General features: G+C 47.8%; 1 protein-coding gene across 1 annotated transcript in view; it reads left to right on the plus strand.

Moving 5' to 3' along the window:
• LOC119181815 (uncharacterized) overlaps window positions 1-23,160 on the plus strand; it is a 155,743-nt gene that overhangs the window by 53,256 nt on the left and 79,327 nt on the right. Inside the window, exon 4 of the mRNA XM_075875202.1 lies at window positions 6,626-6,889. Coding sequence (XP_075731317.1) covers window positions 6,626-6,889 — 264 coding nt within the window. The remainder of the gene's footprint in view (window positions 1-6,625; window positions 6,890-23,160) is intronic.

Genomic DNA, 23,160 nt, shown 5'->3' on the forward strand with positions numbered 1-23,160 from the left:
CGGGACCACGATGGTACTATACGCAGACAACTTCAATATATATGGTGCGAATGTATATAGCGTGCGAGTTTCGCGACTTCCCAGCTCTGTCGCGTATCTGCCGGCGGCGCAAGGAGTAATGGTAGGCGCTCAGGCGATCCTCGGTGATCGGAAGTGCGCATTCGTCGTGCAGCTTCGCGCCGCATCGTAGATTATCGCGATAATCGCTATAATTCAGGCGTGCAATAAGTATTCTGCTGTGTGTGTGTGTGTGTGTGTGTGTGTGTGTGTGTGTGTGTGTGTGTGTGTGTGTGTGTGTGTGTGTGTGTGTGTGTGTGTTTCCAGTACACATACATGGAAGATGCCTATAGAAGAAGAGAGCCGGCCTGCCAATCAGTCTGCGCCTTGCGTTGCCTACCTAAGCACACATCCAGCGGCTAATGCCAGCCCATAACAGGAATTAGGAGGTGTGGTTCGACAGTTCGCGTGCAGACGCTCGTCAGTGCCAGCTTTTACGTTGAGGGAGTGCGCGCGCCGTAATATATTGCGTACGTCCAGACTATGGGCGAATGGCGTGCAAAAGCACGTGAAATTCACTGAAGGCGCGCATATGGCTCGAGCGACGACCGGAGCTGTACTGATGAGCTCTTACGATCGTGGTTGGACAGTTCGGCGCCTGCTATGTGGACGCACCATACTCCAGCGTTCTCAAGTGAATATACCGCTGCAGGCGCGTCCAAATGCGGCTTTCGCAACCATTAGACGCGTCGCGCAACGGGCGCGCAGCCTTATATTGGCGCCGTCTGTAAACATTGGTAGAGAAGAGCGTCTGAGCACGCCAACTATGCACCTCATCAACGAAGGCCCCGTAGGCGCCATGCATAATCTTCTCTGGGCTCCTGTTAAGGGGCGTGAACACTCAAAAATGAACTGTTGGGGCTGCGACGTCTTTTGTATTCCCCCATACAGGATACCACTGAAAAGGTGATTCTTCTCTTCGCCGAAAAGATGTGTAATAAACAGGTAAAACACCTAAAAATAAAGCGAATGACGTCACCGATGTTACGCGGTCCGGAAGTCACAGTAACGGAACGTTCTCAAATCAGTCGCTATAGCATTCACTGTAAAGCTTTTTTTTTTTTTTTGTGTGCAAGTGCGGCCGTTAGGGCTTGCTTGTTTCCTATACTGGGGAATCACAGCGCATAGAGGCCATAGGTGTATGCATCCGGGAAGAAAGGAGGGTGGGGGGAATCCATCATGCATGGTGGTTTAGTAGTTATGGTGTTCGACTGGTGACTGGAAAATCACGTGATCGAATTTCGACCGTGGAGGTGACATGTCCAGCAGTTTGCGTTGGCGGGCTAGTTGGTGCGAATCCATAGTACTGGTTTGGCGCAAAACGACACCACGAGAAGGGAGAAAGAACACAGTGCTTCTCTCAACTCGCCGGCGTTGAGAAGAGCGCTGTGTTCTGTCTTCTCTATTGTGGTGTCGTTTTGCGCCCAATAAGCACTATGACTACATGTCGACGAAAATAAAACAGCAGAGGTCAGCGCGGCTTGATGTAAGTGCGCGTGAAAGAACAACATGGGGTCAAACTTATCGCAGTCCTTGCCGCGCTGCGGTGTTCTAGTGGCTAAGGTGGTCAGATGCTGACCGGCAGGTCGCGGGATGGAATCCCAGCTGCGCGATGGCTTCATTTTCGATGGAGGCGGGAATGCTGTAGGCCCGTGCGCTCAGATCTGAGTGCCCGTTAAAGAACAACAGGTGGTCGAAATTTCCGGAGTCTCCACTACGGCGTTCCTAATATCATCAATTCGGGATTTCGAAACTTGATTATATTGTTATTGCTGTTATTGTTATTATTGTTGTTGTTGTTGTTTTTGTTGTTGTTGTTGTTTTTGTTGTTGTTGTTGTTGTTGTTGTTGTTGTTTCTCTTAATTAAGTAGCACAGAAATATTTATGCGCAGAGCAGCAAAAATTTATGATTGAAACCCACACTGTAAGAATTTTATTTTCGCGCTCAGACAATGCTAATTTTAGAAAGCTTGCCTCTGCGGTCACACACGCTGAGAAAAGATATTTTTGCACTAAACGAGAGAGAGAGAGGGAGATAAAGACCACCTGCTTTAGCTAGTAAATTTCATAAGATGCCAATGAAATATAGCTCATTTAAGCTAACCATAACTCCAGTGCAACTCTAGAAAGTGAACTAAACGACTTTAGTATTACTAATCCATCGACTTGAGTCCCAATGTCCATCAGCGAATCCGAAAGACGATACGGACTGCAACGACGCCATCAACCGTAGCATAATTTTAATGGCGAAAGCTTCAGGCTTTGGGCAACTAGATGGGTATTCGTTCTGGAGCTTTCAATTTCGCCATCCTCCGAATGACCACCGGATTTCGCGAAGTGTCGCAGAAAATGCCACACAGTCGTTCCACGAACTATGATTGCATTTTAGGTCTCTTAGTACGTATAAGGAAAGGCGACGAACCGAACCACACCTTAAGATTATGTACAAGCCTGATACGAATACTGCAGTATACTCGTACTGGAGGTGACGTCGCGGGTATATATAACCTCATTTTACGGCAATACGCCATCTTTGGGAGGTGTAAGAAAATGATCATTGCCCTCGATTATTCAACGAGCTACTTACCTTCACTATGTGGGGGAGATGGGGAGGAGTTTAAGCTATGGCAGCCAGGCGGCGTTCCATCACCTCAGCGAGACTGCCTAAGGTTCCTCATTGATGGACTTTAAGACTGCCGACTCAGCGGCGACGCCTTCTGCAGGGAGCGCGAGCGAGTTAGTGTCGCTCCCGAATGGCTTTCAGTACGCGGTCGTCGTCAGCACTTCTAAATACCTGCCGCTCGTACAACTGCACCGTGTATTATAGGGCGGTCCGTATAATAAAACAAGCAGTACAAACGAAGAGACAGGTGCAAACTCGCAACTTTGCAGGGAGGTTGCCATTTGGGAAAGAGGTGTCATTACCGAAGATAACTCCTCTTACACGCCACACGGGTCACACTTGTACGTGTCAGCGTTTCGCGACGTCCCCTTCTATAGCTGCTCCTTCTTGTGTGTCTGTGTCCGTTTACTTGGCTTGTTTCTGTCTCAGCCACGGTTGGGCGAAGGAATGCGCAGACCAGGGGGCATTTGCGGGGCGACCCAAGTTGGGAATGTCGAGGGAGACGGGCAGATGGGAAGTCGCAACTCGTATCCCGAATGAATGCGTTGCCACAGCATCGGACGATTACCGGGGCTTGTCCATGTGGAAAGGCCTATAAGCTGCTTCAGCGAATACTTTGATTGAACTGTACACATTTCCTTCTCCCTGCCATCTAGCTTCTGTATGCCACTCGGCTGTGAGATAAGCAGAATTCCTAGAAAGTTAGGTTCAGCCAAGCAATTACGGTGTTTGGGTAGAATGCCTCCGTTTTTTTTTTTTTTTTTTCTGCTGGGGTGTGTAGCAGACGTGAGCTCCTATAAGCTCCCGCCTAATTTCGACGGTTTCTCGAAATGTTGGGATGAAAAGAAAAAAAGGAACGAATGCCTGGTCACTGTCACAGCTTGAAACCGAACGAGCTTCCTTAACAGCATAACGACCGTCTGAGAACCACAGCATCGTCTATGGCGTGCCTACTAGATGCTAGCCTCGGTTAACATCTGTAAAGAATTTATTCGTTAATGCGTTTTGACGCATATATGTACGAGCTGTTTCGCAGGAGAGAAGACGCAACTGCTTTTTTTAAGCTGTGGTATGGCAGTGCGATAAAGAAGGCATACAAAAATACAACGTCAAGATCATTAAAATTAGTTTTCTTAAACAAACATAGATCCTAGTAGAGCTGAGGAACAACAAAACAAATTAAAATTGATTAACTGAAGATTCGTAAAACGCCATATATTATTCATGACTTTTTTTTTCCCCCGTGTGTCTTAGCCCTGCGCTGCACTGTGCCCTTATACTTGCGTCCCTTCTGTTGTTTCATTTTTCCAGCTTATACATCATTGCGAGTACATCACAACCTGCCTTATCTCGTACCCTTTTTACCATATATACATAAATTAAGAGATGCTGCTGTTACCAGTATGCCGTGACACTACACACTCTGGCCTTTCTTGTATCAAAATTGACACAGCTCTGAGAAGTGAAGGGTTCCGGCAAGTTTCATATACTCGAGCACAAGCCGAAAATATACGCACATCCATATTGAAACGATCCGTATGAGATGTCCAATAATTCCGTATGTTTCCGTAAGAATCTTACGCAAATATGTGGTAAATATATAGGAAACATATGTATTCATACGGAAACATACGGAATTATTGTACATCGCATACGGATCGTTTCAATATGGATATGAAGAGGGTACAGCTCGTCTTTCTTGGCCTCCGGCTTTCTTTGTTGGGCTCCGAAACGGAAATGAAGGCTTCAAAGTCTCGGGACTCCTGTCTCGGCAATAGTCACGGCCGTACTTCAGACACGCCTCGCACGCCTGCAGAAGTGGAAGAAAAAAGCGCTGTCGTCTGCCGCCCTCATTTTCCCGTCTGCCAAATGCATCACGCTCTTTGGACGCACGAAGTGTGGCGAGAAATTCGAAGTGCCGGAGGAGCAAAATGTAAAACAGGAGAACGATGGGATCGTCGCAGTCTTCTGATGTTGTCATACACTCCACAATGTTGCGTGCTTGTTTGGCTCTGTTTCGCTTCTCTTGGCGGTGCTGAACCATAGTCGGGTGGCACGATGTCTCCCGCGTATTCACTGGACCTCATTAAAGTTTTCATCATCTTCGTCATCATTTTGTTTCAGTGCAAGCTCGCTAAAGGACCTCGTGGCGCTAGTGTATGAGCGTACCATGCGTCAGTGTGCGCGCATTTCCTATAGTATCTTAAGCTCCTTTGAGTTTTCACTCGTTATGGCTTCTTAAAAAACTTAGTTTTTAATGTAATCCAGTTGCTCCGCCTTATTTTTTTTCTAAATGAAAGGCTGGTTACATGAAACCATTTGGTGGTCTGCACCTTCTTCAGTTCAATTATCTTTTGCACTTGCTCGCTTTCGGATCGCGCAACTCATCCCCCCCCCCTCACACACACAAAAAAAGAAAATCTTCACTTCGCTATCAGTCTCTGCTAACACGTTTTACGAATTCTAATCAACACTCGTACGACTTTGACTTCAAGCTGTGCCTACCACGTATGCACGAAACGTCTTATGTCTTATTCTTCAAATGATGGGCGGGGGGGGGGGGACATTTGCTTCAAGTAAAAAGGGTGTCCATTGGACCCTTGCCTCCCCAGCATCCCCCGTCTCTCTCTATTCAATCTCCTCTAGCTCCGCGCCTTCTCTCTGGCCTCTCTTTCTTCATACTTCCTGTGTTTTCACTCTTCTCCGTTTAACGCATGTATATGTAAGCGCGACAGAAACCAAAAAAAGGTGTTTATGCATACGCGCAAGTTCTGCTGATCATCATTCACAGATGGAGAGTGCCTCAGCCCTTTACCTTGATTTTGAAGAGGCCCTTTTCTTTTTTTTTGTCTCTTTGTTTTGCCTTGCATTAGCTACTACATCACAGATGAGCGTTGCCTATGGAGACAAGTGTCGACTCACACTGACTTGCTTCGTCGCTTCCTAGAGTTCATTTGTGCTGGCTCGCTTTCTCTCCTCACACCTTCCTTTCCTAAATGATCTCCCTTCGTACCGGAACAGCGGGCAGGCGTTGTACCACTATAGGGTGGCTATAGCCTGCTCTCTCTCTCTCTCTTTGCTCTGCGTCCTTGCGTATCTGTGCGAGGGTATGAAATAATAATAATAATAATAATAATAATAATAATAATAATAATAATAATAATAATAATAATAATAATAATAATAATAGAAGTCCCAGCTTTGCCGCAAAGGCGAAGCAATGAACGCGATAGCAACAATTTGAAAGGTCATGCGCAGAATGAAAAACAGACGGAAATGTGACGCACGAAACGTACTCACAGCTACGGATGCACGCGAATAAGCGTCTCATTCGTTACTTCACTGAGTCTGAAGAGCGCGCGCTTTTCGCGAACGGAGACTGCAATGATTGCAGGGACCTTTGTGCGCCCGGTAACTATAGCAGAATCGTTCCACGTAAAGCCCGAGGCCAGCCAAGGCGTACGAGTTTCCCCTTCCTCGCCACCGTGACATAAGGGCGCGCGAGGGAGCGTCGCTCTCCCCTTCTCTAAGCCAGGCAAAGTACGCGTAGGAGATTAGAGTGGGCGCTGCTGCGCGATGTGGCGACGTGCGCTCATTGCGCCATCCTTCTGGTAATTCCGAAAACACAGCAGTGGTAAGTGGTAGATATAAATAGCTTCTCGTTGAACAGTGAAGAACGTTCTCCGGGGTGGCTCAGTGGTTAACGCCTCGCTATCACGACGCAGAGGTCCCGCGTTCGAGTCCGTGCGCCAGAGTGCTTTTTTCAGGATTTTTTCTTTCTTGCGTTTTCATATATATAGATACGTATACATATACGGTGCATGACGTCGACGTCGACGGCAAAATCCAGCTGAGAGTGCCCATATAATTGCTATAATAATAATAATAATAATAATAATAATAATAATAATAATAATAATAATAATACATAACGCGTACTCGCAGGTGCCTGCGACCGGCTGTTCGTGGCGGAGTGGATCCAGGGCATGGAGCTGGAGGGCCACGACAACCGGGTGCTGGGCAACGCCACGCGCCGGGCCTGCCTCGAGGCGTGCGCCGCCGAGCGCTCGTTCGTCTGCCGCTCGGCCGAGTGGCGCGGGGGCGAGTGCCGACTCAGCCGGTACGACCGATTCTCGAGACACGTGCACTTCGTCCGCTCGGCCGACCCGTCCGTCGCCTACTTCGACAACACGTGCGCCTACAAGCCCGGTGAGTGAAAGCGAGACAGCGAGTGAGTGAAAGAGAGGGGTAGGCAGAGTTGATAAAGTTTTCATGGCAAGTCATATGTATGGCTCGGATATATTACCACACGGGAAGACAGCAGGACTCGCTCTCTGGATTTCGTGCCGACCGGTTGCGCCCCCGCGATTTCCGACGACAGCGCAGCTCTGGCCAAACTGGGCTCGCCCTACGCCAGCTCCTGACGATTACAAGAGCTCTCGCCGAGTGGTGCCCCGTCCTCGGACTCCTGCGACCGTGTCCGTCTTTCCTATCACCTCCTTACTTTCGTCGTTTTCTGTCGTTCACTGTCCCTGCGCCTCGCTCTCTCCTTCCTCCCTCTGTCTATTTACCCTTTGATCCTATCCTTTTAATCCCTCCTTACCCTCATCACTTGTGAGCTACTGTTGAGGTGTCGCACTCTGATGCAGACAGTTACGGGGCTCACTTTTCTCTTCCTTTCTTTTTAAGAATCACATAAGAAAGAAAGACAGCAGAGTGGAGCAGGGAACGAATGGGGTTTGAGAATACCATAATTGAAATCAAGGAGAAATGGACATGAGCCGGACACGAAGTGCGTGGGCAGGATAATCGCCCGTCATCCCAATGCTTGGATTCCAAGAGAGGACAAACGCTTGAGGGTGAGAAAGAAAATTATGGAGGCAGATGGGGTTGAGAAATTTGCAGGCATAACGGTGCAGCAGAGAGCACAAGACCGAGTTTACCGGCGCAACATGCGAGAGGTATTTGCCCTGCAGTTGGCTGTTGATTATAATATGGTATGGGGCCTTGATCAAGGGAAGGTAACGGTACACTAATACTGATATTAACTTTACCGGTCATAAGCAATCGATTGAGAAGAAAAAGTAAGTGTAATAAATAGATGGCTTCCTCCTCCAGTTTGTCCCAGGCAAATGCGTATAAGGGGACGAGCGAGAATCTTGCAGTCGTTTAGCGCACAGTGATCAGTAATGTACTAACAGAAGACAAAGTATGCAGGCAAACGCTCGTGTAAGTCTTGTTCTCTTACGCGTTCGTGTCTCGACAACATAGGAGCTAAACGCAGCGATAAAATTGTCCGCTGGTGACGTCATCTGTAGCTTCCGGGTTTGGCGGAGAAGGTGTGTACCTCTCACACACACGTGCAAAGCACGCTGGAGACGGTGTCATTAGCGACGGTGGCGCCTCCATCCGCAGCGAATAAAACAGTCGTTTCTCTATAAGCTCTTACGCGACCCTTTCCAACGCGTCATTCTTTCGTTTCGCGGAGCCTGCAGCGTCACTATACTCTACCGCCCTCGTTCTGTCAGCTGAGGGAAGAACAACTCCCGAGAGAGACTAATAACTCCGTTCATCTGTCTTCATTGGGGCAGCACTCCGACGGCTTTTCCGGATAGTAGATCCCTAGTTCCTGTTTACGTTCTTCTGTATGGGCCGGTTGTTCCTGCGCTTGTGGAGTTCCACAGTAGGGAGGAAGAAGGAGGGGAGAGGTAACTAGATGAGCCGAGACAGCATCGCGCAACTTCTTATCTATTGTCGTTATCTTTCTTGGTGCGGTCGTCAAAAGAATAAAAACAAATGACGGTTTTTTTGGTGGAGCGGCAACGACAGTACGGCCCGCGGAGTCGGTAGTGGTTGGGAAGACGCGCGGCGACCGCTTGGCGTGCGGTCTTGTTCCGGTGATTGGGAGTCCGGACGAGAGCCCCGAGAGGGGACCGTGGGTGCCGGAGTGTCTCTCTGGGGCCGGACTCGCCAGTGTCCGGCAGTGCTCGCCCCTCTTGGATGTTGTTGTTGTTCTCGTGTAATCGGATTTGCGGCTGGACGCTGCGGTACCCCTCAAAGTTGGTTTGGTGAGAGGATAAGACTGAGAGAGAGAGCAGCGAAAGAAAGCGCTGAGTCGTTTTCTTGCCCATCTTGATGGGTGCGTCGATTTCCTGCACTGCGTTGAAGTTGTAGTGAGGGGTGTTTTAGTTGGAGGAATGCATGCAGTCAAAGCAAGATATATCGAATCCATGGGCATCCCAAAAAAAAGAGTACTAATGAATAAATAAAGGTTCAGTCAGTTCAACGCAGTGAAAACTTATCGGATAGCGAAGCTGTAATGACGATGATGACGACGACGATGGCCTTAGGAAGCAAAAGCCATCATCACTATCATCATCACCGCATTTAGATCATCACGTTCATTTCGCTTTATTTATTTCTTTATCCATCGTCTTATGGATACATGACCTGTAGTACTATTACTTCATAAAGTATTCGTCAAGGTCTTCTAACCAATATAAATGGTCTGTATGAAATGTTTACGTACTGTTTGCAGTAATAGGGCAATCAATGATCAGGGGAACTACCGCCGCCTTACAAAAACCCTCCGCTTGCATCAAGTGGCAGTATTTTCCACCTGTACAACAATTAAAAAAAAGTCGCAAATTAACCGAAATGTAGACGCAATTGATGTGACAGCGAGAAATTGGAATGTTGCACGAAGTAAGTATCGCAATTAACTTCTATAGAATCCGATCTGGCGTATAGCTCTATACAAAGTGCTAGCGAAAGAGAATACGGCCCGCACTTTGAACGAAGTTTTCGTACTGATTGATATGTGGTGTTGAACGTCCCAAAACTACGATATGATTTTGAGAAACGCCGTAGTGGAAGCTTTGACCTATTGGGGTCTTTTAACGTGCACCCAAATACCGGATTTTCGCTTCCGTCGAAAATTCAGCCACCGCAGCCGGGATTTCGATCCCGTGACCTGCGGGTTGGCAGCCCAACACCTTAGCCAGTAGACTACCGCGGCGGGGCGAAGTTTTCGTTCTGTCAGCAAAGTGACCTGTTGGGCGAGTTCGTTCAGTCTTAACGTAGCTTATGGGGCGAAAAAAAAAACACGAGATACGGACAAACGTAAACTATCGATTGAATTTATTCCAGAAAGCGCGCACACATAAATATACAGGTCAACAAAGTCGCACGTCATATTACCAAAAAATAAATCGTTTTAGTGGCAAGCACTCAAGTAATCTATCTCGGTGGCATGTAACATGTTTGAAGGTTTCGCAACGCAAGTGTCGCCTAATCTATTATTAAAATATGCTTCCTCCATTTCTCGTGCATTTTTTTTTCCTTTCATTCTTGCGAGCACCCTGGCCTCTGACAGCAAGGGTACGCAGCCGCACTCCCTACATTGTAACGAAAGATTTGGACAACGTATCCCTCTCAAAGGCGCCTTACGGTCCAACAATCTTTCGTTTGTCGCTTTAACACGATGTAAGCTATGACTGCGCAGCACGTGCAAATGCATGAGCCACACATCAAGTGATCTCTGGAAAGGTACAGTGTGCACGACCTTGGCTCAAGCTTCGCAGTTGCAGCCAGAGCGACACCACCCGTCAGCCGACGGAGTCGGTCAGCGCGTTTCATTTCTGTTTGCTTGAGCCGCGGCCAGGTGGAGGCTTTGGAAGTTTTACCGCAGACATAAAAAATGCAACGAGCGCAGCGATGTGATCGAAAATGACAGACAGATGAGCTATAGTTGGCACGTATTCATTACAGAGGACAGGGCGTGGAAGCCTGGGCACGAGAAGGGAATCGCGGTGAAATCCGTCGTGTTGGTGCCCTGCCTTCCTCCTGGTGTCCCTGTTTGCATACCCTTACCCGCTCTCTTTCTCTCATTTCCTTTTTCTTACTTCTCTGTCTCCCCTTTTTCCTTCCCAAGTGCAGGGTATAACAAACCAGACACTTGCTTTCCGGTTAACCTCCCTGCATTTCTTCATACCATATTTCTTTCTCTCTCTCTCTCTCTGTCCTTCATGATGTTGTCAATTTGGTCTTCATATGGTACGTGACGACAACGACAAAAAAAAATGTCACAGCATATTCACGAGGGGAATGATCATGAGTGGGGTAAGTTTCGGAGGGTTTAATTGGTAACCGTGAATCGGTCACACTAGTACCACCTGCTGAGTCATCCATAAACTAGGTGGTCAAGAACTGTTCACAGTAGAAGAAAAAAAAAACCCGCGGCTTTGGGAGATTCGCCCCTTAAAAAAACGACGTCTACTTCCTCATAATTACTACAGCGATAAAATAAAGAAAGTTTGTCGCGCACTTGACAGCACTGGCACGCCCTTGCCGAACGTTTTAAGTATCGTTGCTCTTATTTCGGTACATAGCACAGAAACCAATGCAGGACAACAAGACGAAGGGACAAGCGTTTGTCTCGTCGTCTTCTTGCCCTGTATTCATTTCTGCACTGGTTATTCTGTATAGAGATGACCAATCAACACGACCAAGCCCTCTGTGAAGGCCATCGCAGTGCCTTACGCACAGATAGGATGGAGCTTGGCTCGCGAGGGCAAACATCTTGTACAACGGAAAAGCTGCAAACCATGAAAAATTGATCCGTTTGCTTGGCTTCTACGGAGCTTTACGAGATATGGATGAAACGGGGATAGGGGAACTTTGCTTCGGTAGCCGAGTGGTCCCGTGAGCACTGCACGTAACTTCGGGTGCTGTCCTGTTCAACGAAGACCCTCCCATGCCAATTTGAAAGGAGACCGCGACGTTCGCTCTGCGCGTCGCTTCGCCTGTCCACCGGTCTATTTCCGGGAGTAACTCTCGAACTTCGTTTTGTGTGTTATGGATGTTTCCGGTATAGTGGACGGTGGTCCTTTTCTGAGAGCAAGCACTAACTTCAGGAGGCAGAACGCTCGCCTTACTCCCGGGTCGTATTTCTTGGGGCGTTGAATTGAATTAGGGAACCCTGAGTGTAGAGGCCGTCTTCGCCGTCGCGTCTTTGTCGTTCGGCGGGGGCCGCGGGCCCTCAAATCAAGCCGCACTCACTGGTCTGCCCGGGGCTTGTTTGCAGTCTATTGCTGTCGACGTGGGCGTTGTATGGCCTCAAGGATCGGTGCGTCAGCGTGGCGTCGGAATGTTTGGTCGGTTGTCATCTGTGGCCACCCCGGTTTCTCTGTGTCTCTATCGTGCGTCAGCGAGAAAGGTGGACTTTATTTTAATCAAACACAATGTTGAATATCGACTGAGAAAAAGAACGAAAAAAAAAAGACGAAGAAGAACATGGCTTACGCCTTGGAATCGTCTGAGGTGAATGCGTAAGTTACCGTATGACTTTATTCTTCAGCTCTCTTCCCTGCGGCGCTCAGCATATGCGTGCGCATGGGAGGGTCGTTGCCCCCGCCCCCTAGTCATGTAAGGAAAAAAAGGGGGGGGGGGGAGGGCAAATTCTGTTCCAAACATTGACATAATAGGGAAGGGTGTGCTGCTACTAGGCGGAAGGGGCATCGGCACGAATCCTCGCACGTCGACGGTACTGAGCCGCGCACCCTTTTGGTGCAGCTAGCAGTCTTGGGCAAGTTGGTGTTCATAGTTAACTGAACGCGCAGCGCCACTTGGACAAATGTAGAGGGAAAGGATACAAATGAAAGCAGGGTGGTTCACTAGACTACATCTAGTTTTGCTACCTTGCACATGGGGTGGAAAATAAGGGGGGGGGGGGGGGGGTAAGAAAAAGTGACATAGAAAGAGAAAATTGCCAGGGAACACGTTTCACAGCAAACACAGAGCAGCCACTGAGACAAAAACATGAAGACGCACAAATGCACGAACATGGCTGCAGCATTACGTCACGGCCATGTTGGAGCACCGCGGGGTGGGACGCTAAGTTTGCGATGTCGCATTAATGTTATCTGTCTGTCCTATGCAGCTTTTTTTCTGTATTCGTGCACAGATGAAAATAACCTTCCAGCCACTGCATCGAAGCAAGTTAAAAGCAATACGATTATGCTGCCCGTAAGTAGTCACATCAGCCATATGAGAGTACTGTTATACGTTACGATGCCGCGTCCATGACGTCACGTGCGAGCTACCTACGTGCGTTTCACCGTATCTTCGTATCTACCCTTAATAAAGAAACAAAAAACTTCTTTATGCGCTACAGATTATCGACGACCATTCAACAACCTGTCCTGGGGGCAACAATTTCGAGTTGCAGTTAGTCCACCGAGCGTCGTTCTCTCAGTCGACCGGCTTGCGAAGGCACCGTGTCCAGCACTCTTCGCAGGAGGAGTCTGAAAGGTGCCCCTCTTCCCTCTTTGCCCAACTCCTGACACGCGCCAAGTCTTGAATGGCTGCGCCTGTCAGACCCAGCGCCTGTCGTGAACAGCACGTAAACGGGAATTGCTCCCACCGCGTACTCGCATGGTACTCGGTCGAAGAACGGGAGGAGAACGGGACAGAGGCGCCCGACGATCGTGGCTTATTAATCATCCCCGCTGAGATTCCGCCCCGACGTCGTGTTGGCGGAGGAGGCAGGGTATAGTCGGGCGCCTGGATCGGGAAACCCCCCCCTCTCGACATGGTCCGGGTTAGCGCCGACAGGACATGCCTTCCTGTTCTTGACAGTGTAAACGCACTGGGCGCTATATACTGAGTCGCACGAAGTTCTGGTAATACCGTACAGGGACTGGGGACTCAACCGACTGATAATAGTGGGCCGAGATCGCAGGTCTTTCGTAAGTGCTACTTATACTACGTACTCACGGTTAAATAGACAATTTGAAGGGGATTGTATGCGTTTAGGAGTACAAATACATTAGTCTATAGCTCCTAATTTTGCGGGACGTTATCAGGCGTTTCAGAAGCTGTTCCTGGTTCTGCGAAAAAAAAATCTGAACTAGAATGGTGAGAAAAAATGAATGTCTGATGTAGGACATATAAAATATTCTGTAAAACTGCACTCACAAAAAAATTTCAAGATATAACTTTGTTGATTTTAAAAAAAGAAATACATTGTGTGGCGCCTGCCATGTTTACTTGCATAATTCAAGCAAGCGGCTATTGTTTCCTATATTAGTGTTCATTCGCTGCAGCTAATGGCAGCTGCTGCTAGATACCCAGTCTCACAAAAATGTAACAAAATAACGAGCATGTTCTCACATGCCCTCGCCTCACTTTTGCATACTATGATGGTTTCGCTTATGGAAAAAGTCGCTGGAAGCTTTTAGGCAGCACTAGCTGATCAAGTCACGATTGTCTTCAATGATAATCGATTCGAGTAGGCACTTCCGCACTCTTGCTGTAAACAATAACAACTGCAAAAAAAAAGAAATAGAGGTGTCAGGTATGCGTTACGCAATGCTCAGTTCGCGACAGTGGTTTAGTCGCTGTGGAATTTAATCAGCATGAGAGTTTAGTTTTCGGCCAGCTGGCTGGACTGATGTAATTATTACAAAGGTCCTTGCAATATTTCACAGCACCATTTTATTTGATACAGCCGAGCTTCAGCCCACCCGAGGTGAAAGAATTGGAGAGAGGAAAGTGATGTATGTATGTTTATGTTTACGAACTGCAGCAGGGTATACGCACTTACTCGTTGCCATGTACTCCGTGCACTTAATTCCGTGCAGTCTAGAGAACGTAACTCCTTCCGCCAACTTCCCGTTCAACGAGTATCAAGGCAGTGTCTGGATTACCACACGACATCACATGTGAAGCGGTGTCAGGATTAGCGCGTTTTCCATTCGGTTCGACGGTAAATGCGCTAATCGGGGTTCTGCTTTGCACTGCTTACCACTCGATAATCCATATGCCGCTTGACACTCGTTGAACGGAAGGATTGCGAATGAATTTCAGATGAAGAATGAATGAACGGACTTTATTTAAAGTCCGGCAGTAATACCGGGCGAGGTGGGGGAAGAGGGGATTAACCCCTGTCCCTTCCCACTCTGACGAAGAGCTGTCTTTTTTTTTCCCATTTTTTAAAGGAAGAGAGAGAGAAGCTTACATGAGGAAAGATGTCTGGTCTAGCTCCTGGTTTGTTGAAAGAATGAATAGTTTTCGGGGCGGTGCACGTAATTGGTTGCACCAAGTTTGTACACTCGATCGATCCTTGTAGAACGCGCCGCTGTGCTGGACAGGCGGGAAGACGGATAAGTAGGCGCGCGTAGGTCGAACGAACGTATTCTGGACTCCTGCTGAAGCTGCGAGTCTGGCGGTGGATGAGGTCGTTCGGCATTCACATTCGTCATCCCAGCTTCGCAGGGGCTTGTTTTTCGTCTTTTGTTTATTACTTTTTTGTTTATTTTGGAGCGCGGTATGAGTGACGAAAATTGCGCTGCACTTCATGTCGAGAAAGAACGGTTGCATGACATCTAAGCAACAAGGCAAGGTCGCTGCAAGTCGCGCGGTAATGTGGTTGGACCAAAGAAGCTCGGCGGTGGTGATATGCACGGTGTAGTTATGTAGTTAGGACGTCCGCCTTCGAAGTAGGAGGTACTGGGTTCGACTCCTAGTGCCGTCACGCGTTCGTCGTATTTAAGGGGAAATCCTTAATGCCTCGTGCTCACGGCGTCCGACCACCCGTCAAAACAGACTTGACTTAGTCAGTCGAACGTCCATAGGCTTTCGCCGAACACACTTTTGAAAATACAAATGTGTCCTTCAACTTTTACAACAAAAAGAGACATGGAGAGGCGCCTGGGCCGAGCTATTCGTGTCGTGGCGAGCTAGTTTTCGGGAAAGTCAACTTTCGGGAAAGTAGCCTCTCTCCTTTCACTCCCTTTTCCTTTCCTTCAACGACTCAGCGCCGTGCCCCCTTATGGTGCTTGGTTATGGACGCTATGACCGAGAAAACGGGTGTTTCTCACGCTTCACTAAATCAACATGCTGCCACCTATACCAGTGGGTTCGCGTTCTAGAAAAGTTTCGTTCCTCCTAGATGGCGTTCATATCTTACGCAGGGCCTACTCGCCGATTTTCTTGCGCATAACGTCAAATAAGCATTTTATCCTCACTCTTCAGACAGACAGAAGATTATCGTCTTTCGAGGAAGCGCCCAGATATGCCGGCAGTTTTTCGAGCATACAACATTTCCAACTCGCCCACCTTACTGCATACTTTACTGCGTATTTGTACGCACCTTTTTTTCCAATAATTGGTGCTTTCTCAATCGGGGGCTTGTCGGCAATCAGTCGTATTGTATAAGGCACCCTAATCTTTTATCAAGTTGGCTTGTCATTTTGCGTTGCCACATTTCGTTGTTGCCTGCATGGGTAAAAAGGCGTGGCTTTCGTTTTTGCCTGCGGCAACATAAACGTTGCTCTGCTCAACACGTAAGTGAAGCTTCAACTACCGACATGAAGGAGGAACTAGTAGGAAGAATTGCACAGTGCTAACAAAGAAAAGAAAAAAAAAATATTTGGGGAAGTGGGCAGACTCGGAGCTTCTCTAGCCTCCGTTTTCCACATATAGGAAAAGCGATCGTCTATTTTTTACAGTGCGTACGTTAGCACTGCTCAAGGCCGCAGGGAATGGAGAAATAGAAAAAAAACGTCATATCCGTGACGGAAGTACGTCACTGAAGTATCGGTGGGCCCCTGCATAAAACACGTGCGCGTTAATATACAAAAAGAAATGGTTTCGGAGTCAATGCAGGCGTCCTCACCTCACGCTCTGGAAACTTCATCGTCCTAGGAGGACGAAACCTGCATCCGCATCCTGACAGTTGCCGCGGAGAAGAATGGGCAGCTCCCGCGCGCTATACGTACCACGTAAAACGCGGGCGGAAGCTCATTTCTCTCACACTTCCGCAAGTATACGCCGCTCTGGAGGAAAGTCTCGGAGAGTTCTTTTTCCCCCCAAACCTGCCGCTAGGGGGCGGGGCGGAAATGAAGCGCGTCTAGGCGCATAACGCGAAGTCGGTGCATATAGCGAGGCAGTGCCTTAAGTGAATCCGGGAAAGCAGTGATCCCAAACAAATGGGGAGAGCGTGCGCCCGCATGCTAAACCTTGTGGTATGTACGTATATGCATACGTATACGGCAGCGGCGCTTCTAAGAATAAAAGGAAGAGCGGGAATTGTGAGACACTCATGATTTATGGAGTGAACGGGGAAAAAAAAGCATGGGTACGGCGACATGGTTGCGTGTACTCTAGCAGAATAACGCGCGCCGCAGAAGTGCCTTCCGTTCCCACCGCCTGGCTCATCCGTCTTGGAGCATTATCAATGTCAGCGGGAGGGCCGGCGCGTTCGTCTTGCTCTGCGTCTTCCTTTTCATTCCTTATATAGGGAAGTATAGGCGTCCGTAACGCCTACCCTTCCCTATACGTACACATATATCATATCGCTCGCTCCTTTGTTGTCCTTCGAGCAGTAGGACGGAAGCTATCCCTCGGACGTGGCATGTGTGGACTATGCTCTCAGTGCATATAAACGGGAAAAAAATGCGGGCTATGCTTTACCTAGATTCAGGTGAAGCGTGTTTTGAAAGAGTGCCGATGGCGAAAACCCCAACAAGTAAAGCTTTGGCGTAAACACGTCCGAGAGAAAAAAAAATAAGCATGTAAACTTTTTTTCGTAATTTTTTTTTCGCCCCCTGAGCCATCCCCTTCCGAAGTAGACTGTCATGGTGCGCGCGTGAACGTCTTCCCATAGGTTATTGTTTTTGTTGTTGTTTTTTGTTGCGTCTGTTGTCCGGTGAACATGCTGTAGATCGTACACGCTACCTACGTGATTGGCAGTTTCCTCTAGAATGGGCCAATCGTGTTCTTAGTTTTTTTCCTCCCTTTTCTACTTTTATTCCTTGTAGTCCCAAAGATCTTTCATCCCGACGCGTCCTATATCTGCGAAAATCCGCTTTCGCAGCAAGGTGTGCCAAAGGGATGATGTTCCTGTATAAGAAACAAATTTTACAAAATTGATTACACGTCGTTCTCGGGCTGCTATATAATGCTACTGAAAGGGCGTGCGTGCGTGGGGGTGTACTTGTTTGGCGTCATTGGTAGTCGCTTGAGTCGCCTTTACAACAACGAAAAAAGTTTAGCTACTTCCTGCTTTTGTTAAAAGAAAATATATTGCTGCAGCACAGTGCTTCTCAAATTGGGTTCCGTGAACCACAGAGGGTACGTGAAGCCATTATTAGGGGTTTGGGAAATATATTTTCGAAAAGCAAATGAAAAAAAAAAAGGTCAGTTTCGCCGCGAGGGCGAAGCAATGAATGCGATAGCAACAGCTTGGAATGTAATGCTGAGAACTGCAAGCAGATCGAAACGTGCAGCGTGCTGCTCACGCACAAGTGACGCAGGAAAATAACATACACAGTGCGAGAGCGAACTAACGCCGTTTACCGCTCGACACTTCAAGCGCTGTTTAAACAAAAACGACGCGCTTGGAGGTGTACACGTAATCACAAGTACAGATGAGCGCAAAGTAACAAGTGTCCCAGTTGTTATACTTCGCGGTGTGTGAAAAACGCGCTCTTTTCGCAAACGGGGCCTGTGCAGCGAGCGAAGTGATCTTTGTGGGCCCGACAACTAACGCAATCGTTCCGGTGAAAGCCGAAGGCACACGGTCCTCCCCACCGAAGGATAAGCGCGCGCGCGCAAGCAGCTTACTTCTCCCCCCCCCCCCCCGCTCATTCGCGGGGCAAAGTACGCGTGGGAGATAAAGCGCGCGTCGGCGCATCGTGACGAGCTGAGCGCCGAGCGTGGGCGGCTTTTTTTTTTTTTTTTTTGAGTTTTCATATATAGAGATACGTTAACGGTGAATCACGATGGCGGCGGCGAAAAACAAGCCGAGACTGTGCTTATAATTGCTATCACAATAAAATAAAGAAAACACGTTTTTGGGAGGTCCACTAGCCTGTAACAACGGTGCATTCTAACTTTTACACTTCACCTCAGGACAGTTGTGCTCTACGGCGGAGCCGACTTGAGTTTCTGTGAGATGGTTGTAAAGCATTTCTTGAAGTTTTCTACGACGTATGCTCACGAGCAGGCTTGCATACTTCCAGGCTTGCATACTTCCAGGCTTGCATACTAGAATAGCATGCATAGCTCGAGAGAGATTGAATGTGGCTGTAGAATTTGCAATGCTTTGACAAGATGTTGAGATCGAATGAGCTTGGCACTTACGTATGAACATTCTTTGCGAGGGAGAAAGCCACGTATTTCACGCCGCATGTCACGTTAAATTATGACCCCCTCACTTTCCTTCATCTTTCCGCGGGGGGTCTTTCATCGATTCCGCCGACCCACAAAGGGTCGCCGAAACATCCATGGTTGTTCAAACCGCTTTGTAACCACCCCACCCTACACCACTACTTTATTGCCTCGGTGGCGCTATGGGTATAAATAAATAAATAAATAAATAAATAAATAAATAAATAAATAAATAAATAAATAAATAAATGAAAACAGAACCTATGCTGTATGGCTTCGAATATGCGTACAACACTTCGCGCAGAAGTAACCAAAGTCGGGCCCAACTTTCAATGGCTTTGGAACCTCCACCTAAAACGTAGACGAAACCAAGCTTCTGCCAATGAGTGCGTGTCCTGAACTGACGTCACACTCCGCAAGGTCGATGTTTCCGCCGTCGCGGAACGCCGTCGCTGTATGCATCTACGGGACTGTTTCTTTTGTCACAGCGGCTACCGGCTGCATCGTTTTGGGGCCTATGCTCTAATTGTATCGGATTATCGCCACGAAAAGTTCTCCAATTACGGGCGCAGCTATTAATTGGCCGTCGCGCTGGTTATGGCCCCATATATTTACAACAAGAGTAAACGGGGCAGCAAACACTGCAGGAGAGTGTGATTGATTCGATTGTGTCAACCAAGTCAATTTTGAAACAAACCTTTAGCTGACATTGAGATCGCTGGGCTCCTATGCGTGCGAAATGTTCATAATAAAAGGCGGTGAGGAGGGAGCCAAATTTGGGGAAAGCATAGAGTTTTTTTAATTAACTAGACGGGGCTCTGGCGCTGCGATCGTTCAGTGACCATGAGAATGATGGGAAGTACACGTATTAGCCTCATCTTCTTGCCTGCGGGTGGTGAATCGCACTTGTGACTTCGTTTATTGCTGTGTTTCGGTTTTGTTTGGAAGAAAACAACAAACCCTTTGGAACTTTGTGACCTGATTTGAATTGGTCAGTCTGAAAGAATAAGGCGTTGAAGCACAACCGCAGAACATTTTCTGATTTTTGTTTCGTGAGAAAACAGCTCCAAGCCACACAAACACACACGGAACCAGAAGTACGAAGATTAGACAAATAGGTGTACTACCCATAATTCCCATGCTCGCTGAAGCGCTGTGCGTTTCAGCTCCCATAGACACTAGCGCCAGAGTTATCTCTAGTGTATATTTAAGAATCTCTATGGGTGAAGGTACACCTTAAACTCTCACTCCATCCTCTCCTTCTTCCCCTCGCCGCGGTTGTCTAGTGGCTAACGTACTCGGCTGCTCACCCGCAGGTCGCGGGATCGAATCCTAGCTGCGGCTGCTGCATTTCCGATGGAGGCGATAATGCTGTAGGCCCGTGTGAACAGATTTGTGTGCACGTTGAAGAACCCCGGGTGGTGGAGATTGCCGGAGCCCTCCACTACGGCGTCTCTCATAATTATATGGTGGTTTAGGGACGTTAAACCCCAAATACCAATCAATATCCTTCTTCCCCGAACCATCCCAATAAGGTCCTTACGATGAGAACGAATACAAATGCGAATAATGTGAAGTATCAGGGAGAAGGCTGTTAAATATTCGGGAGAACCAGGGGGGTAGATAGCTGCCCCTCCTTGCGGTTCCGCTGTGTGCATGGGGCTAAAAACTGAATTCTACACTGCTCTAATGCACTTCATAGCACCACTGTCTAAAGATCGCAGATGTTAGAAAAAAAAAGCACTGCATTGCATTACCCTTTGATTTGACTCGCATTGGTCCATTTGCATGCTACAATACCGCGAAGAATAATATTCACCTAGCAGGCTTGCTGAGAGAACCATCGGCGCTGCATATTTTCTCGTCATACCGCTACTGTCGTCTAGGCGTCTCACGTTCAACATAAAAATAAGCACCGCCGAACAAACCCAAACGCGAGGTAAACGTCGGCGCATATCTTTTCTACATTCCTGTCACGAGCAACGATTCCCCCAAGCATTTCCTCAAAGTGAAAGCTAAGACTGGCTCTTGGCCGTGGACTCCAAGATGCTTTTTTTCAATGACACAAAGAAAGAAGGCAAAAACAGCAATCGGGCTTGCAGATTCAGTAATGTGGCACGAAGCGACATAAAGAAAAGGACAGAGTTTCCAAAAAAGCTGTGGACGACTAGGGAAGGGGTTGCTGTATGGTTCGATCCACCTTTTTTTTTCCCTCTTCCCTATTTTAAACCAGAGTCGCGAACGCGAATCGCCTCTTTGCAGGAACATCAGAGAAAGCATACGTGCAACATTGACGAAAGAAAAAGTAAAAAAAAACACACACACACAAGCAAACGGGGCAGAAAACGGTTTGAAGGAAACGCAGCCATGAAAAGTACGACGTGTAGAAGGCGAGCCTGTTTTCTAGGCCAGAATCCATTCAGGAGCAAGGAGGAGGTTATAAATCACCCCAGCCGTATAGAAACGCGCCTTTTGTTGCGTCGATTCTCTCTCTTTTCGTCCCACCGAGAAAACAACGAAATGGTTTGATGTACAAGGCTTGTCATCACCGACGAATATCTTTATTCCTGATGTTTCTCAAGCCGCGCACCATTTTATTGACCTCTTTCGTCTTCCACCCTCACTCTCTCTTCATCTTTCCCGCGAATTCACGAGAGAAGAAGCCCCACAGAGAACACGCTATATCTGCATTCTACCCTAGAAATAAAAGGGACTCCCGTCTAACCAAATCCATGCAATGCGGCGGCATGATCCTCAAACAGCGTGCGTAGATTTACTGTATACGTATACAGTAGAGTGATTCTGAAGCGGTGCTTCCATTTGTCAATTAGACCTACAGTGATATGATTCGTTGAAGAAGTAGTCCCTGAAGCATCTATAGACTACGCATTTGAAGAGAACTACCATGCACAACTATGACGAAGTGACTCATGAATTGAAGTGATTTCAAAGATCCAGATTACAATACTAATTGTGGACTTCTTACGCTTGGAGACTTGAACCCTACGTGCTCTATATTAGATACCTCTAAATGGTAAGCAGTAGCAGGTGCCTAATTTATACGCCAACATCTTACATCATGCCAATAAAAAAAAAAAAGGTGAAAGTGTTACATGCCTAATCAACTGCGAAAAGCCGACCGTCGGAGGAATCGACATGCACGAAACGGTGCAAAATAACCATAAGCTTGCGATGACGTTACCGCCCCGCCGCGGTGGTCTAGTGGCTAAGGTACTCGGCTGCTGACCCACAGGTCGCGGGATCGAATCCCGGCTGCGGCGGCTGCATTTCCGATGAAGGCGGAAATGTTGTACGCCCATGTGCTCACATTTGGGTGCACGTCAAAGAACCCCAGGTGGTCGAAATTTCCGGAGCCCTCCACTACGGCGTCTCTCATAATCATATGGTTGTTTTGGGACGTTAAACCCCACATATCAATCAATCAATGACGTTACCACGTGACATCAGGACGTCAACGTGACGGCGTATATTGCGGAGCGCGTCGGTGCGCTTGGTCAATGGTGGACCGATGACGTATAGTTGAAGACAGCTTCTAATTCCTGAGGCAGCGCTAAATCTCTTCGAGTGAGTAAGACTTTGGTGTGTTTAGAAAAAGTTATTAACGCTTCAGAGTACTCGGTACTCTGCTATGAAACAGCACAAAGCCGTCCCCTGGGCCTCACACATATTGAGTCCGTGCGTTTTGAGCGGTTAATGATTTCGAGTAGTTCGTACTCTGCTATGGGACCCCATAATACAAATGTGTTTAGAAAAGTGGTTAACGATTTCGAGTACTTCGTACTCGACAATGGGAGAGCCTGAGGCCGTCCCGTTTCCAGAGCTAGGAAAAGCGGGGGGGGGGGGGGGGAGGGAAGAGAAAGTGGGTAACGATTTAGAGCATAGGATACTCCACTATGGGAGAGCTTAAAGCCGTCCCGTGACGCAAAAAGCCAGACTTGCTGAACACGGCTTACTGTCGCATACGGTTTAACGCAAATTGTTTTTCTTCTATAATGATACAGAACCACAATTGTGTCGCTGGCTTCATGTTTAGAACTTGAAAGCCCTGGTACATTTCGTTTGATATTCGGACATTGTCGCTTTGCCAAACGAAATATTCTAGGCAACAACGAGGTACCTTTAATCAATTGTATGCGTAATGCTCATATTTACCGAACAACAGTAAATGCAGTTCGAGCGGAAACCAGCTAGCGCGACTGTCTTACGCAGGATAAGTGCAGGCGCGCCGGCAAGCGATTGTACAGCAAGCGGTTCGCAGAAACGCCCAAAGAATGTGGATTCCCCCG

Source organism: Rhipicephalus microplus, chromosome 10, assembly GCF_043290135.1.
Source record: "Rhipicephalus microplus isolate Deutch F79 chromosome 10, USDA_Rmic, whole genome shotgun sequence".
Classification (NCBI taxonomy): domain Eukaryota; kingdom Metazoa; phylum Arthropoda; class Arachnida; order Ixodida; family Ixodidae; genus Rhipicephalus; species Rhipicephalus microplus.